At 42.3% G+C, this 17943-nt stretch overlaps 1 protein-coding gene across 4 annotated transcripts in view; it reads right to left on the reverse strand.

Moving 5' to 3' along the window:
* Window positions 1-17943, reverse strand: part of srgap3 (SLIT-ROBO Rho GTPase activating protein 3) — a 50597-nt gene that overhangs the window by 31158 nt on the left and 1496 nt on the right. For 2 of the 4 annotated variants that reach the window (XM_086117813.1, XM_086117815.1), the window contains exon 2: window positions 5229-5424. In XM_086117813.1, the coding sequence (XP_085973939.1) occupies window positions 5229-5424 (196 nt within the window). Of the gene's footprint in view, window positions 1-5228; window positions 5630-17943 lie in introns of those variants that run through there. The other 2 variants (XM_086117812.1, XM_086117814.1) reach the window with 1 other exon arrangement.

Below are 17943 nucleotides of genomic sequence, written 5' to 3' on the forward strand. Positions count from 1 at the left end.
AAATTTTAGGTGTGCAAATATTTCTGTCCATACAGTATATACACTTCAGGCGACCTGTGAAACCCCCAAATATATGACAGCAAAGAAGGAACAAGAATTAACTTTCATGATATAAGAGTAACTAATAGCTCTAGTACAGTGGTACGTACCTCTACTTAATTGGTTCTGGAAGAAATTTCTGAATAAGAACATTTTTTAAGTAGAGACACGTTTTCCATGCAAATGCCCTAATTCGTTCCAAGCTCCCCAAATATTCTGACAAAAAAATTTCCTAAAGCAAAAAAATATGCATCAAAATATGTAACAAATACTTGTTACAATTAGATCATTGCACAATAAACGAGAGTTGTGCATTGTGAACATTTTTGTGTGTGATTCATATTTATGTAAAACAATCGGAACACCTCCTCGGTGAATGACGAGGACGCTGCATCGACACACATATCTAATTATCTACACACAGACACATTCGGTAGAGGCCCCTCTTAGCCAATGGGATGCCAGGTTGATGCTCGGTAATAGCCAATGGCAGAGCAGCTATAAGTATGTTGCGTTCAGGAAACTCGGAGCTGCGAGTAGCAGGCCAGACTGTTTTACCTTTTGTATCTTGAAATTTCTGTCACACACAACAAGAGGCAATATTTTCCTGTTGAGGCGTTTCAAAACTTAAAAATTTTATATGAATAGACGTTCGTAAGTAGAGGTACCACTGCATTCTGTTTGATGGCTTTATGTCAACAATTTCTTTCTTCACGGGCCTATTTGGTGTTTACGTGGTTCACCATCAACCTAATTACACAAAACACATTTGGGGCGTGTCATCTTATTAACAGCATTTGTGATTGCCCTTCTGCCTGGTGCCAGGAGTGCACACACCAAGTTGTTATCTTTTATTGTGACTTTCTGTGCTCAGTCTTAATTATTCCACCGTTTAATTCCTATTAGCAGCAACTGCGGTGGCAGCATATCCATCCATTATCCGCTTAATATGCTGAATGTGTGTGCGTGTGCGCCGTGGGGCCGGTTACACATGAGGCAATCTGACAAAAACAGTCTACTTTTCTTCTTCCGCTTAATAAAACATTTAATAGCATCACACATCTTTGATGGGTTGATTGGGGTGAGCCCAAATCCCAGTTATATCGCAATAGATGAAAGGCATGATCGTGGACGCAGCGGCCACAAATGTGGCAATGATCAGCTCGTGGCATCCATGGAAGATCAAAGCAATTGTTTTGCAGTCAGTCAGATGGCTTCAACGTTATCCTTCACGCTGTAAATACTTTTTGTTCGGTTTAGCGACGGCGTTCACATGCAATGATCTGTGTGAATTGCAATTTCTAGTTGTTATGATATTGATTGGGATGTTTGGGGATGACTTCAAGCTGATGTGAAATCATTTTTCAAAATTTAAAACAGATCTTCGGTGTCCTAACATCTATACACCCAGCCTGTTGAACAGTAACATGTTCACGAGACGACTTCTATTACTTTAGAAGTACTAATACGAGTGTACTTATCTGCTGTGTACTTTGTCTTGTTTGGGTTTTTTTTTTAAATTCTGTTTTATACTGTAGTGTGCTGCATTGATGCTGTGTGTGTGCCTATTGCGTGTTCAGCCACTCACAGTTGTAACCGTAACCTTCAAAGTGCAGCTCATGGACGCGTTAAAACGTAAAAAAAAAAAAAAACACGAGCACAAGTAGTGGATTTGAAGGATGGGGAAGCACTGTCTCCATTCAAATCTCCGATGATGGATTTCACCAATGGATACAACGATGGGGGAATGATAGACCTTTTCCCAGCTGTTGTTTGAAACATGTCCTGTATTTTGAAGGAAACTCAAGAAATATGTCCAAGCTTCTCCTATATTCCCTCTAGTGAAAAACCCGACCATAAAATTTAAGATAGACACACGGAAATAACCCCTGTAGTGGGAGCATTTCTCGCAAAACATTTGCAGCCCTTTAGTGTGGTTGAACGGGCGGTTTGGGTCTATTTATGAAAATGCTCAACGCACATTTCCAACCTGTATGACTACTCAAACGTAACAATTGGATGACAGTAAGCCAGTGTCGATTGGTGATGCCAATTGAGTGCCATGCAGGCATCACCAGTCGTACATGAACATTTAATTCAACTCTTACACAAGTACTGTTTTATCTCACAAGAGCTTGTTTGTGTGGATTGATCTCTTTCTTCCTGTGTCATGTCCACTACTATCACATTGTTCTGTGGCTACGATCCCATTGCACAGCGGAAAGGTTAAGCCAGTCAGGTTGCGCCAGCGGAGTTGTGTCAACCGAGAGGAGATTCTTAAGATGCCGGAATGTAACCTGCTGCAACAGCTGGATTCAATTATCCAGTCAAACAGTTGCCCTGCTTCAATGCACACAAATTCGACGCCAACTTCACAAAGAAAGACCGCCAAGAATGCAACAATATCATATTCAGGAGGAATCGAACAGTCTTCCCCTTGTCCTTTAAAGCAGGTCGGTCATGCACAGTTTGAATGCACACTTCTCGAGGGGAAAACTTTAGCTTTTGAATGCTGTCCTGGCCAACAGAAAATTGAATGGAAACCAAGTAGGCAAAGTGGATGTAGTTTCGATGCAGCGTGTTATTTTTCATGTAACAGAAGCCATACAATAATTTGCTACTTTGTCAACACGCGTCCACATTATTGGACTGTTTCTGCTTTTACATTTCATTTTGTAGTCAGCCAGATCTCCCTTATTTCACTCCCAGTGAAAATGGTTCTTTTTGGACTTCAGGATCTGTCAGTGGCAGTGAATGACTCCTCGCATCTTACATGAACTAACACAATTCTGAGTCTCGGCTCACTCCACTATATACTGTATGTACAGAATAAAACACACTTGGATCTTCCTGTTAGTTTCCTTGCCAATAGGTTAGTGTTGAAGGAGTATGTAGAGAATTAACTCATTCACTCCCAAAGACGTTTTTAAACGTCTTTTCAGACTTGGTCCAGAATTGGCTGGTACTGAATGAGTTAACTATTTCATGCACTCTGTAACCTGATAACATGGTAAGCTGTCCACTGCACACCGCTGTCCCTGAAAGGGTTAATATGGACTCACTTCTGTGCCTCCACAGAGCTATATTTATTAGTTTTCTTTGTCACGCAGCAGTCTTCTTACACAAAGCCTGACAGATGCAACACGAACTAAAAATAATTATTTTCTCAGGAAATGTCACGCTGACAGACACCATTGGAGGTGTTCACACTTAAAACGAGTCAAGATGGCAGCGTTCAGGTTGCAGTGCTGACTTATTTCCTACCACCATGATCAAGGGTCGGAGTGAAATGACGGGTTGGCGCCGGTTCGGGTTGCCAGATCTCTGCTAGGTTACTGCTCCAGATTTCAGAGAGAAGCGCGCCGACGTGCCCTGAGGTGCTTGATTCTGGGAGCGGCAGAGCTTAATTTCATGCCCTGCGTGAGTCGTGTGTCAATGTGTTGCTAGGGCTCCCTGCGAGAAGACTTTTCATCAGGATTTTCAAGACGAACACACCCACAAGTCTCATTTTTCACAAGATTCCTTTGCAGTGACATTGCTGTTCAATGCAGTTATATTGCTTTTTTTTTTTTTAACAGAAACGGTAAAAGAAATGCAAAGGGCATGCGGAGAGCTCCGTCTGCACATCTTAAATGGCAATAAAATAAATGGAATGAGGACTACATTACTGGTAAATAAATCCTCTCATATAATGTCATAGTAATCCCCTGACACCATGCAAATAGGCCCCTGATAAGATATTACATGAGAGCAATCTGATTGAAGGTATTCGAAGAGTTATGACTTGCCAGCGAGGGCAAATGCTCATTAAATTGCCTCAAACTAGAATGTCACTACTGGAGCATAAAACACTTACAGTACAATAACATATGTATAGTTCCTGTCATGTGGCTCTCAATGCAACAAATGTTGAAAAGATAAAAAGAAAAAAGGAAAAGGATTCTCAAACTGCATTTTCATTCACATCATCGACTACTTGCCACAGAAAATTGGTTGTGCAGCAAGTTGGAATCGTGGTTGCCACTTTTGCCTAACATTCAAGAGGTTCTGGGTGGGTGAGAATCTCAGTTTGGGCGCTCCTGTTGGCAAGCGCTACTTGTGCTTGCGGTATTCTTCAGGTAAAAAAAAAAAAAAAAAGAAAAAGATTCCTGCTCAGTTAACGGATGACTCTAAATTGCTCATAGGTGTGAATGTGACTGAGTGTTCACATGGTGATCACATTGACAATCCAGGGCGTAGCCCATCTCTCAGCCAAAGTCAAGTGGAATGGTCTCTAGCTCAATTTTGACCCTAAAGAGGTCAACCCTATTTTAAAAAAATAAAAGAAAAATGTTGTGAATTGGGAATTTCTCCATTGCGAGACTAATAAAGGTTTTCTTATCTTATCTGTGCATATGAACTCTATTGTGACCTTCATAAAATAATGGCTTTAATCATTTTTGTCTTTTTTTTTTTTTTTGGTCAAAATGTGACATTGGCTGTTATTTTAAAGAGGGCAATAATATACTGTATGTACGATAAAAGTGGTCCAGCAAAACTGATTTACTTAGATACGCTGACAACCACAAGTCTTGGGACCACCAGCACAGTCTTACCAGATGCCTCTACATCCTGCCACAATAAAGGGAATCACAGACTACGATACAATTATTCTTAGTTCCCAACAGCAGTGGTTTGAATGCTAGTCTCTCAGAATTTTTCATTACTAAGACATATGACACAACGTCATCATCAGTGTGCTCTCTGTGTGCAGGCAGTAAGCCGTTATCTTGAATAAATAACATGATCAATTGATTGGGACTCTCTTTAGTACTTCAATTCAAAATCAATTCACAACTTGTAATGTGGAGCATCTGTTGCATATTTAGATGGAGAATGTGATTTGATACAACCACGAGTGAAATGCCTTTCTGTGCAATGTCAAGTGCTGAACTAAAGCATAGTGAGTCCAGCAAATTTGTTGTCCGCCCGTAGCTTCTTTAATGAGCCGTGTCCTGCTTACTACGCCCCGGCGAGCTAACCTTTTAAAGATGTTGGTTATTATAACGGATATTCCAGTTTGGAACATGAACATGATTTAAGATTTTGTTTTCTGCACTGTAATCAAACGAGGCAGAGCCATAAGTGCTGCGGTTCAGAGGAGGACAGGCCCACCAAGGACAGAGGTGGAAAAGCGACGGCGGACGTACTTGAACTGCTGGTGTTCCCGGGAGCTGCGGATTTTGGAGGAAAACCTCTCGGAGAGTTTGTCCAAACTGCGGGAATATTCCAGTTCGATTTCTGCCTTGCGACGGAAAAACTCCTGCAGGTCCTGCAGCAACTGGATGCGGGATTCCGATTGTTGCTCCAAGCATTTGAACTGCTCCACCAACTGGTTACGGATTTCTGTCCAAGAAAAACAAAAAGCACAAGAGTCATCTTGCATCCTGAAGCTAATTTTCAGTTCCTTCATTCCAGTTCACTTCTTTGGAAGTCTCTCCTTGATGCTCATTCACGAGTTTCAGGATGTTGTTCAATGAGACGACTACAGCAAATCTCTTTACAAAATTTTCTGAACAATAATGTGCTTTCTGTAGCACCAATAGTCTAAACACATCATTCTGATTAATACTGCGTTTGTAGAATATGAATTAAGCAGTAAAATCAACCCGTTCTTCTCCATCTCAGGAGGCGGCCATTTTGCCACTTGCCGTCAATTGAAAATGACATCACAGTTGCTCAGTGCTCAGGAAATGACTAATCATGTCTCAGCTTCAGAAAACAGGTGAGCCATGATTCATCATTACCTGAGCCCTGAGTAACTACGAGGTCATTTTCAGTCGACAAAACGTGGCAAAATGGCCGCCCCCATGTGATGGCTAAAAATGGGTGGATTTTGCTGCTTAACTCATATTCAACAATCGTAATATTCATCAGAATGCCGTCTTTAGACTAGTGGGGGTGATTAAAACATATTATTGTCAAGAAAACCTTGGGTTTGACTTCCCCTTTAAAAGAGTTGCCTCCACTCTTCTAGGCCCCAAAGGAAGATAGCGTTCAGAAAGGAGTACCAAGACAAAGAAAGAAGCAGCAGCTGTTACACAATATATAGCAAACACTGCCCCACAGTTAAGGGGGTTCAAATCTCCTCTTCGGCTTTCCTACGTGGAGTTGAATGCACTCCCTCCCACGTTCCCAAAACATGCACGTTACGTTCATCGAAGACACTAAATTGTCCATTGGTCTGAATATGAGTGCGGATGGCTGTTTGCTCTGCACGATGAGCTGCGACCCGAGACTCTAACTCACCCGCAACCCTAATGATGATAAATGGCATAGAAAATAGATGGCTGGATATGACCCCCCCCCCCCCCGAGCCCAGCTACCAATAATTCAGTTTATCGCGTCTTCCAAAGACAATAAACGCATGAAATAGTCCTTTCAAATTACAAATGTAAAGCGTGTGATAAGTACACTGTTTGCATATAATATACTGTATAAGTTGGACAACACCTCTCATTTTAAGCAATAATACAGGCTATAAAATATCTTCCCATGCATAATTGAACATAAAAGAAAGTCTACTCATTTAACATGTGGGAGAAGGGTGTAATGAGAAGCGTATGTGCTCCACGGCTGGTGGAATAAAATTTCTCCTCAAGAGCAACCCGATGCTGCCAAGCAGGCTGCAGCTACTTATGCCAGCGGGAACCCACCAGAGAAACCCGACTCCGCTTTGTAGAGCCGTCATCAGCCGCAATCACCGATCCCACCCCAGAAAGAGAGAAAGGTCCATTTTGCAGAACAAAAGCACCACCTCGGACCAAGATGACCGTGAGGAGAGATCCCAAAACTCCAGTATTTTATTTGATTAAATATCAGTGCTTTACTATCACATAAAACCCATGTTTACTCTTACTGCTGAACCAAATGAGACTTCTGAGATTTTGCTGCAAGTCGATGCTTTTTGCACCCCCTGGGTTTTTCCTACAACCAGAGTGAAGGATTAAAAATCAGGACGCGCGTTTGTAGTTTCTGTCAACATGCCATAACACTTCGTGTGAAAAGAAAATCTCCAAGGAACACACATTCTAACACTTGCTGTGATGTGCCACTACAAAGCGGGAGATGATGACACGATGAAGCCGTGTTCTATTGCGGTTCACGGTTTGCGGTCCAATAAATTAGAGTTTCGGGTGGATTTTCGCAGTGTTCATGTCAGTCCAGATTTTGAGTTGCACACCTTCATTGTGGTAACTTTTTGGGCCACAACATGCCAGGTATAACTAATGTCTGCTGGAATTGATGCGGCATCATTAAGTGCACGAAGAAAAGGCAGAGAAGATCCCCATGCAAATCGTTATACCCACAGAGCAGACCTGCCTGTATGGTTGTCTGCTTTTTGTTTTTTTTTTGGTATGATCTGTATTTTAAAGTTGTGGTTTGAAGCTTTACATTTACCATAATAGCTATGCTCATTGCTATAAACATGCTAGCATTAAGCTAGCAGACTTTTAATGGATTTTAGAAATGATATGGTTTGGTTGAACATTTTGTGTTTCAGTTTTACAGTTTTAACTGTCAAATAAGAAGCTTCAAGCAAGCACGCTTGGAAAGTAATTCAAGAAATGTGTAGGCGAGTGAGAACAGGTGCTATGGAAGACTGAAAAGTATCTTTTAAGAAGTTTAGGTGAGTTTGAATGGACAAGTCGAATCATTCCACGATGATACACTCGATGCACCACAACAAGTCTAAACGCTACTGGCATTAACGTCGCATTTGTGGAATATGACTTAAAAGGACACTTAATAGCATTCGCTAAAGCAACTCATCTAATGGCGTCTTAAATTTGTAAACTGTAAATTTCCCCAGTGTGGGACAAATAAAGGATATCTTATCTTATCTTAAACGATGTTCATGCACCGCTGCATTTTCTCAGCCAACAGGACGAGTTGCTGATTGGCGAGTGGCACGGCAGCGGTGACACAGGCGACGTTTCCACGCTGCTGAGGGTGTCATTTTGGTCAGCCAAGCAAGCCCTCCTTGTGGATAAACGCAGGCCCCGAGTAAGCTTGTGATTTGGAAGTGCAGCAGTGATGTTGTGCAAAGGAGCCTTCCCCTCTCTGCCTGTGATGTTCAAATCGGAGCAGCCTGCTTCGACCCTGTGGTTAACCAGCGTCCCAGCCCTCCCTTTAATGCAGGGGGGGCTACATTTCCCTTCACAGCTTTGCAGGGTTTTCAAAGCGTGCCCAACTCCTGGATGAGAGAGCACGGGGACGCAACTTCACAGCTTCCCGGGAATGCCTCCTATTCCCACAAGTGCCCTATTCCCCTTTAAAAGGCAAATCACAGCAAGCAAGGCGAAAAGGAAAATGTGACAGTGGTGTGGGTGAGTGAAGGGGAAGACACCAGAAATCAGGCCGCAACAAAAAAAAAGGGAAATCTGAACGACCAGCTGCAGCACAAGCTTGGAAAAATAGGTCACCCACACGAAAAGTGTGTTAAAAATCCTCAGCCACTGTGTAGAATGATTCCCAGATCTTGGAGGGCTTCATTGGTTCCGGTTTCTACAAAGTGACGAATGCTCGCTGGTTGTCCCTTAAGTGTGGTTTACAATAATGACGAGAATGAATGTCAGCAGTTAAAGTGAAGAAGACAAAGAATTTGTTAGCCATTGTTTATTTAAATAACATAGTGAGGCTAAACGTTGATTCAATATAAATGCAGATTAACTCTAACTTTCTACAGCTTCTCTGGGAAAAGAAGAAAAAACAAAAACAATCAAACTTACTAATTCATGAATTAACATTTGAGTTTACGCTAAACGTAAACGGCTTATTCAAAGGAGGCCGCATTGAATTTGGGCAAACATCAAACATTGAAAGTTAAACTGCCTGCTGTGTAACAGACCTGCAAGTGTGCTGTTTTTCTGTTTAGAGATGGAGCCATCTGCTAACTGTTTGGTGGGGAATGGCGGGGGCGTTGGCGGGGGGTGGGGGTGGGGGGTCGGGGTGAGACTGGTGAGGCTGGAAGTTGGCTGAACTACGTTGTGGTTAGGACAGAAAAACTCAAATGTTTGTTTATCGTTTGCAATTGTTTTATGAAACAATAAATCCATTGCAAGTTGACGTGATGGCATGAATCGGGCTTCACGTCGCAACATTCGGCTACACCTGAATATTTTGTATGGTGTCAGATCTGAGTGAGTGACTGCAAGAGCTGTCTCAAAAAAAAAAGCACTGAATAGACTTGCAAGAGAATTTTAAAAATCACACTATAAACGCCTCTCAGCGGAATGGAGCTCAGTCGTCCATGCCGAAAAGCTGTTTCAATCAACTGATTGCAGGTCTCTCTGTTGAACAGCTGCTCCTCAACATTGTTTCTTTGACAGCGTTTTTGAGACAGGAAACGAGACATGCGGTGGACATTGGTCCCCTCACACAACCGGAAGACCTCTGGAAACAAAGGCAGGATGGATCAATGATGTGACCTTTGACCTTCAAGGACGAGAACCCTGCATTGGCAGCTGCATCACAACGCGGTCACCTTTTGACCAAATGCTGTCGCGCGCCATAGAATAAAGTTTTGTGTTTGAATTCTTTTGATTTTTCTCCTTTGAATGTCAGCCGAAATGATAAAATGCTTAAATGATCTGCTTATCATCATAAAACCAGTGAAGGCAGTTCAGTAGCAATGGAAGTGATTCGCTTTTTATTTAGTTTTTATTGTGGAGAAACTGACAAGATGATACTGTCAAACATCAACAATGATTCAACGATGCTTCAGATGAGGCAAAGCAGAAGTACTGCACTCAAATAATCAGCGCAGGCAAATGGGTTCTTGTAATCACCGACGAGTCAACTCGACTGTTGAATCAAGTGGAACTGAATTAAAGTAGACGGAAAGTGGCCTCCCCTGCAAATATGTATTTAAACAATATTTATGAGAAGGAGAAAAAAAAAGCCGCATCGATAATAGCAACATGTATCAATGGAGAGTTCTCTACAATTCAAAGTCTGACTGACAATTCCAGGCATGCTTAGGCCATGAAGAACTGCGCGTCACGTTACGGTTTGTATTTGGCGTGAAACGACTTGAGAGTTTTCAACCTTGACTCATCGATGAAATTCATTTTTTTCAGTTGTCCGATAGCTGTCAGCACTACTGCTCGCCTTCGCCACCAAACACAAGCTCAATCTAGTATTACTCGACTAATAAACTTATTTTTATGGCAGTTAAGAATGGGAAAATGCACGTAATTCAACCTGCTGCTACTATGAAGGTTTTATGAAGAAGGTAACAATTTGAACTGGAATTATTTCACTAATTAAATTCCCATTACAGTGGTACCTCTACTTATGAAATTAATTGGTTCTGGAAGAATTTTTTTAACTAGAACATTTTGTAAGTCGAGACACATTTTCCATGCAAATGCCCAAATTCGTTCCCACAAATTCAGACCAAAATGTTTCCTAAACCATAAGAACGCATCAAAATATGTAACAAATACATGTCACAATTAGATCAATGCACAATCAATGAGAATTGTGCATAATGTAAAAAACAAAGAATAAAGAAGAATAATGCTCATTTAACTTTTAACTGCCGAAATGATAATTTTTTGCCCTCTTTAGTTCATGTTCTCTCTCAGAAGTGGTTTTTGCCTGGCGTTTGGTAAAGAACTGATCCAAGGACGTTTGCTTACGTTGGCTTTTGACAATCCTTCGAAAATGTCCACGGCAAACATCCCCATCGTGAACGATCGCCTGACTGGTGAACACTTTTTCTGGGTGATTCACATTTACGTAAAACTATCGGAACACCTCGTGGTCCGAGGGGCGAATGACGAGGACGCTGCATAGACACATATCCATCTATCTACACGCATGGACATATTCAGTAGAGGTCCCTCTTAGCCAATGGGATTCCGGGATGATGCTCGGTAATAGCCAATGGCAGAGCAGCTCTAAGTATGATGCGTTCAGGAAACTTGGGAGCTGCGAGTAGCAGCCCAGACTGTAGTTTTACCTTTCGTATCTTGAAATTTCTTTTGTAACAAGAGGCAATAAATTCCTGTTGAGGCGTTTCGTAACTTGAAATTTTCACATGGAGAGACGTTCGTAAGCATAGGTACCATTGTATTTTATAATAAGAATAAGCTTTGAAATTCAAACAGAGGTGTTTGACCTTTGTCGTTCCACTGCAGGTTTATGAAATCCTAACGCATTATTTTGAGGAAACCTTTCAAAAATGCACAGAATATGAAGACACATGCACATGAGAGACAAGCGACTCTCAGCCAAATTCACAATTTTAATCCTCAACTCAGCTCCGCGGTATCTGAGCTTTACACTGCGGAGCTAAATACACATGAAAAGTATGCCACGCATGCAAGAGCAACCTTTATCTAGACCTTTAATTCACTTTCTGTGCCTCTTCTCACCAATCTGACAATAGCGAGTCTTTGAGCTAATCTTCTACTTCTCTGGTCTGTTTTTCATCCCGCGATGATAAAGGCCATGTTGGATTCACAAAGGCGTACACGTCGTCACTCCATCTCGCCTGTTCCCGCTCTCAATGATAAGACGAGCCGAGAGCAAATTAACGGGTGACAAGAGGTCAGCATCATGTCAGCTCGTCCGTGGCCATTGCTCATACATCCTTACGCTTGATCAACCTACTGGTTTTAAAAAAAAGCCTTGCAGTTTTGCCACGGACCAATTCAGCCTGTTCAGCTTCATGTTGCAGGTGCAAAAGAATTCGCCTCGATTTTCCACTCGGGTTGCCTCACATTGATTTTCTCTCGGACGCTTTTATCGTCGGAAACGTCAGCGCGTTAGCACGTTATATGAGCCCGATGCTTCAAGGAAGCCCGCGCGTTAGCCACAACCCGGAACGTGCCCCGAAGTGTCTATCACTGCTGTATCCAGAACGCAGCTCAGTAGGGCCGGGGTACATGTCTCCATGGTAACATGGGTGTGCACCAGTCCCCTCGGGAGCATCTTGTTGGAGAAGAGATGGAGTGTGTCTTACGAGGAGAGGCGGCAGCATGAGCTGAAAAGTCACGTGTGTGTGTGTGAGAGAGGGAAAAGTGAGTAGAAATATGAAGCCTATGAGGTAACTTATATGCGCAGCCGAATGCAAAAAGCAACTACTTCCCCTTGAACACCAAATTAAAAACGGAAGAAAATGAACTATTGTAAATTGAAGCAACCCCATTACATAACTGCAAATGGCCGACAGTAATTAGCAGGTCCCTAATTAACAGGCCATTTCAGTAATCAACTGTAAAGATCTAACCCTCTTGCTGACTAAAACTATTATGAAAACTACAAATAACCTTGTTTAGTTGGAATGGAAACCATAAGGTATATTTGGTCTGGAATTTAACAGCTTCAATAAAACGATTTATAGGACTCCTGCCGCTTCATTTGTCGCAACTTGATCAATTGTCCATAAAATGTCCCATTCAAGAGCAACTGCAACCCGACGAACATGATTTAATTGAATTCCCTTCTGTGAGCAGCCATGTAGCCAGGTCAGTGTGATATAAGATTTCTGGCAGAAGCGCATGAAAAAAAACAAAGGAAAAAGATCAGCACACAAGAAAACATTCGCCCTAAAGAGTTAAAGCCAAGTCGATGGAATTCATTTTTGTAGACTTGTACTGACCTGTCCCGTGTCAACTCTTAGGGTGTGTGCGGCATTTCACTGCGGATACACAACCAGAGGCTGAAGAGGATGTGGTATTACTTCATTGAACATTTAAAAATGTATCTAAAGTATTGTTTTCACATACTAGGACCATAATTATGGACAAAGTCTGCATAAAATAACAAAGGCGCTGAAATTTGTGTTTGGTTAAGCTAACATTAGTTAAATTCGAAAGTACACTTGCTGTTAATAACCAAACCTTATTAGGAAAAGGGAACTCTTGGAAAAAAGAAACCATAAAGGTAAGGCATCAGAATACTGCAGTGAAATTCAACTCAACGCGCATCTGAATGACTACTGGTTACAAGTGTAACCATCCGGTCGCTAGGCTAATGCTAGCGATAAGGACAGCATCTGTTGAATTTCCCACTCAGTCTAACGAAGCAATTAAAAATGTGTATATAGCTGATTGTTTTTTAGAAAATGGTTGATTGATTGTTTTATTGGTTGTAAGCATTGAAAATGTGTGATTTGACTGCGCTAGATCAGAAATGACGACTTTGGGGTAAATTTGTTTGCAATTTCAGTGATAATTAAACAGGCAGTTTATTCATCATAAGGAGACCGGTAAGCTTTTAATTGGATAAAACATCAACACGTTAGTCTTTGGTGCTCCTTAATACATATTTGAATTAAGTCTGCATGGTTCAATTTTCACCCTGAGAGGTGGCTAAAAGATATTTTTGCAAGCTGCAAATAAGCTGCGCTATTTTAATTATCCTAAGGAGTACTGAGGAGGAGGCTCCCACTTCATATTAACGCTCACAGGTCCCAAACCTTACCGAAGAGCCTGAACTTCACTAATTACGAAGAGACTTTCAAAGTCATTGGAGAGTTATTTTTGTACAGTGTCCCTGTTTGATGTGTTATCGACGACCTCTAAAATGGCTCTTTTTCAAGTTGACTTAAAGTGGGAGTCAGCACAAATACGAATAGGAGTTAAGCAGGAAAATCCGCCCTTTCTTTTGATGTGAACGAAACTCTTTTGCCACAACAGACATCATGTTGAAGGAATGAAATGTTTCTTGGGACAGCGTTCGATGAATGAGCCCAACGTAAACAACCGAACGTCTTTATGTGAAAGTGTGAACATGAACCAACTGGCACCCAAAAATAGAAAGCGAGTGACACCACTTCTGTGTTAAATTGACACTTCTCTACTTTATGAATGCCCGCGCACAACCCTAAAGACGATTGAGGCCGTGTGAAAAGCTAATCTTTGTCATTCAATGAAAAGGCTGATTATGTGTGGGACAAACAGCCAGTTAAATAGCGGCAGCTGCCTCCATCACAGGCCTGCTTCACACTGAAAGACACAACGCAATGCGCCTGAATGATTGCACAAAAGGGAGTGTTCTGCAACTAGTTTTGATGGGTGGCCTATCGTCGGGGGCGGCCCGGTGGTCGACTGGTTGGCGCGTCGGCCTCACAGTGCAGAGGTCGTGGGTTCGATCCCGGCTCCGGCCTTCCTGTGTGGAGTTTGCATGTTCTCCCCGTGCCTGCGCGGGTTTCCTCCCGCATTCCTAAAACATGTGTGGCAGGCTGATTGAAAACTCGAAATTGCCCATAGATGTGTGTGCTCGTCGCTGTGTGCTCTGTAATTGGCTGGCAGCCGGTTCAGGGTGTCCCCCGCCTACTGCCCGAAGACGGCTGGGATAGGCTCCAGCATGCCCCTTGTGAGGATAAAGCGGATCAGAAAATGGATGGATGGATGGATGGGCCTATCATCGACATCTAGTTTTTGTGCACTTCAAAAGTGAAATTGCGGGTAAATGGAGTCCATGGAGTCCAACGGCCAGTCCAAAATACCAAATTGTATCACAAGGTCATTTCCAACAAATTGTTTGCAGTAGGACTGCACAATGCACACGAATCGGTTGCGAATCAAATTGGGATTCGAGTGGCCGTCACAAAGCACACACACACACACACACACACACACGAGTGTAGATGTATGTTAGGTCAGTCAGGTTCATCCACGTCATTCGGTTAGCTGTGGGCCCAACTCTTTCGGGTCAAGCTGGGTCAGTGTGATGGCAAGATGCCTGGACATGGAATCACTTGTTTTGGAAAGCACGTCCAGTAATTACAGACAGTCCATTCAGCATTGTCCCCGAAATGACAAAACAATAAGCACATTACAGTAGGATATCTTGGCAGCTGGCATGTATGGCCTCTTGTGTCGCCATTTTAATTGCCAAGTAGGCGAACTAACTCGATATGAAGTCAGAGACTTTTTTCGATCACAGCAAAAAGAATCTGGTCCACCACAGGGCTGGGGCAGCCCCGGCGCAGCACCGGAGCAAATGTTGCCGTATGAACACCCATATTGTCTTTACGTGGTTGCTACATGGTTTTATGGAGCCCCTAAGTTTGTGCAAGCATGTTTTCACCGCCCTGCTCCCATCTAGAGACCCTGCATCAGCTGTGCAGTAACATCAACAGACTCGAGAAGACATCTCTGCATGCCGTCTGCAAAGTGACCACGGGCTGTCCACACAAACTTACTCTCAGTGCCTTGTGAACACAAGTGAACCGTTCACTTAATAGAGGAACTCATTCAAGCCTCAGCTCACCATTGTGCAAGTGAAAGGTTAATTTCCCTGTAAAATATCCAAATGCAATGATGGCCAGGACGGTGTTGCTCCGTGAACTGCAAACCGAGGCAATAAAAAATATAAAAAAGTTTTGAATATAGTCTTTATCATGGCTTTGCTTGGAGGACTAAAGGATTCCTAAAAGTGACACCAAATGATTTCTCTGCCTTCCATGGAGACAAAGCAGTTCCCAGCGAGGAAGTCACGCAGAACCGTAAAAGTGTCAAAACATGCTTCCTTGTCAGAAACACCTCACGCGCGTGTGTGGGGGTGTAATCTCAAGACTAAAGCGTCAGTGAGCTTTCATTTATTTTCCAGATCAAAGAAGCTGTTTGACTCCTATATGAAAACATGCAAAATAACTTTTAGTCTAACATTGTTTAAAAAAATGATTAGAATGGATAAAAAAATAAAATAAAAAATAAAAAAAGACAGATACTACTCCCAGAGGTAATGTGTGCCAGGAAACCTGACCGGAGCCAAATTTGAGTGCACTCTAATCAAACAAATGAGTGCTCCATTTTAATGGTAGTAGTCACGAGAAAAATGGCAAACAGAATCGATAAGCCTGCTCATGCTAAAATTTTAAAAAATATACAGTATATTTTATATATATGGAGAGAGAGAGAGAGGATTTTGAGTCATTGTGATGTATATACCCAATAAAAATGTTGTATGTTAATTTGAACTTTTTAATATGAATACAATGGTGGAGCAAGGGGCCCAGATTGAGATATGGAAGGACATCATCAATTCATCATTAATTGATTGCTCAGTATTTGGTTGATTATGTGGCAGCGGGCATGCAGGGGGCATGGACTCACCTGCGAGGGGGCATTCACAGCATTTTGAAGGGACATTTGACTGGGATAAAGGGGGCATAAACATCCGTCCACACAAGTGTGAGGCAATGACACTTGTTGTCCCTTTTTGTGAAGTCTAATAATCAGCCCATCATTCCGCATTTGATTTTGATAATTTCATGGCTAGTTTAGGGGGGAAAAAATCATAGCAAGCTTTCAGAGGTCAGGAAGCCTTGAGTTTGACGCCAGCAAATTAGAGGAAGTGTGCAGCTCAAGAGCAAGCCACTAAAATGTAAAGCGGGCAGAGCTCCACAGTGCTATAAGCGCACGGCATTCCAAGCCAGTCACAGTTAACCAGCCTCGCTATTGAAATGGAAATGGCTGATGTGGCAGCTTGAATGGCTCGAATAAAGCGAAGGAGGCTTTGACTTTGCCGTTTTGTTGCGTTTTACAATTATATGAATGAAGTTCACTTCGTGGTGTTCACTTCTCTTGGCACTTGCCACATTCTGCTTTGCTATATTGCACTACTGATTTTTTGTTGTTGTTGTTGTTCATGTCGCTCACTTATTAGGCCTCATACATAATAAAGCAACCTCGTGATCTTGGAACGACCCAATCAATGACACTGGGATGACATGGGCCCCTTCTGGCGTGTCCACATGAACCATTAAGCCATAAGTCACAATACGACTGGTACAATTTCCAACGTGAATCTCATTAGCGCTTACTCACTGGCTGGTTCATCTCAAACGAGGCCATTGTTGTGAGGAGGTGGAGAGCCCTCCATGACTGCAGTCGATGCAACGCACGAGCGGTGAATGACAAATTATCCATAAATTAGCATCCCTCTTCCTTGTGTCGTTCAAGGACCCGGGCTAATGCAAAACGGGCCAGACGGGGCCTGGGACGAAAACAAAAGAGTTACATTACCGGCACGGTGGAATCTGAGCTGAATCACTGATGTCAGAATGATCAAAACAGGCCCCGGGTAAAGCAGTGGGCAGGAAAATTGAGTCTTTTTTTTACTTTTGTCTCTATCAGAGATGGAGAATTGGTAGCCCACACATGCAGAGTGGCCCTGGATTATTTTTTGTAAATTTTTTACAAATGCTTACTGAAGTGAAGCGGTTTTAAGTTGTAATAACAGTGTTTGCCAATAGATGGCAGTCTCAAAGGGGCATCCATACCCAAGCCTCCACTTCTATATCAGAGAACAAGAGGCCAGGATTAAATGAAGTCAAGAAAATTGTGTCTTTTCGGTAAAATAGGAAGCAGATCATACATTTTCCAAATTTAAACACAAACCTACAGTATCTGTCCAGTTTACTTAGCGACAGTATCGGTCATGAAAGATTTCAACCTAAATTGCTACTACAACACCAGTCTCAAAGGTACACAAGCAACGATTTTTTTTCTCTCCCCACAAGAACCGTTGACAGTTCGTTTGAAGAGTTACAAAATTGGGATCCTCGTCGGTATATTCAACATTTAATAATATGACAAACAAATATGGTATCTTATATGGACAAGCGGCTTTTGGGGATGTATGGTGGGACTCGTGCTGATGCACAGGGGTACTGAGGGGATGAATTTCACTGCATTATAACGTGAGTGAGCCAGCCTATTCATTTGGGGATTTTAAATGACCTGCAGGACAAACTTGAGTGACTTTCGTGAACATGTGCACAAAATGATTTCTTGCACTCAAAGTTGTTTCGCTCTTCGGTTCATTTTGAGCCAAAATTGGATTGGGTTTTTTTTCTGCATTAAGATGTTTTTGCAATACTCTTCTGCACATTTTTTCAAT

This window comes from Hippocampus guttulatus, chromosome 8 (genome assembly GCF_054856545.1).
Source record: "Hippocampus guttulatus isolate MCC_2025c chromosome 8, RoL_Hgut_1.0, whole genome shotgun sequence".
Lineage (NCBI taxonomy): Eukaryota > Metazoa > Chordata > Actinopteri > Syngnathiformes > Syngnathidae > Hippocampus > Hippocampus guttulatus.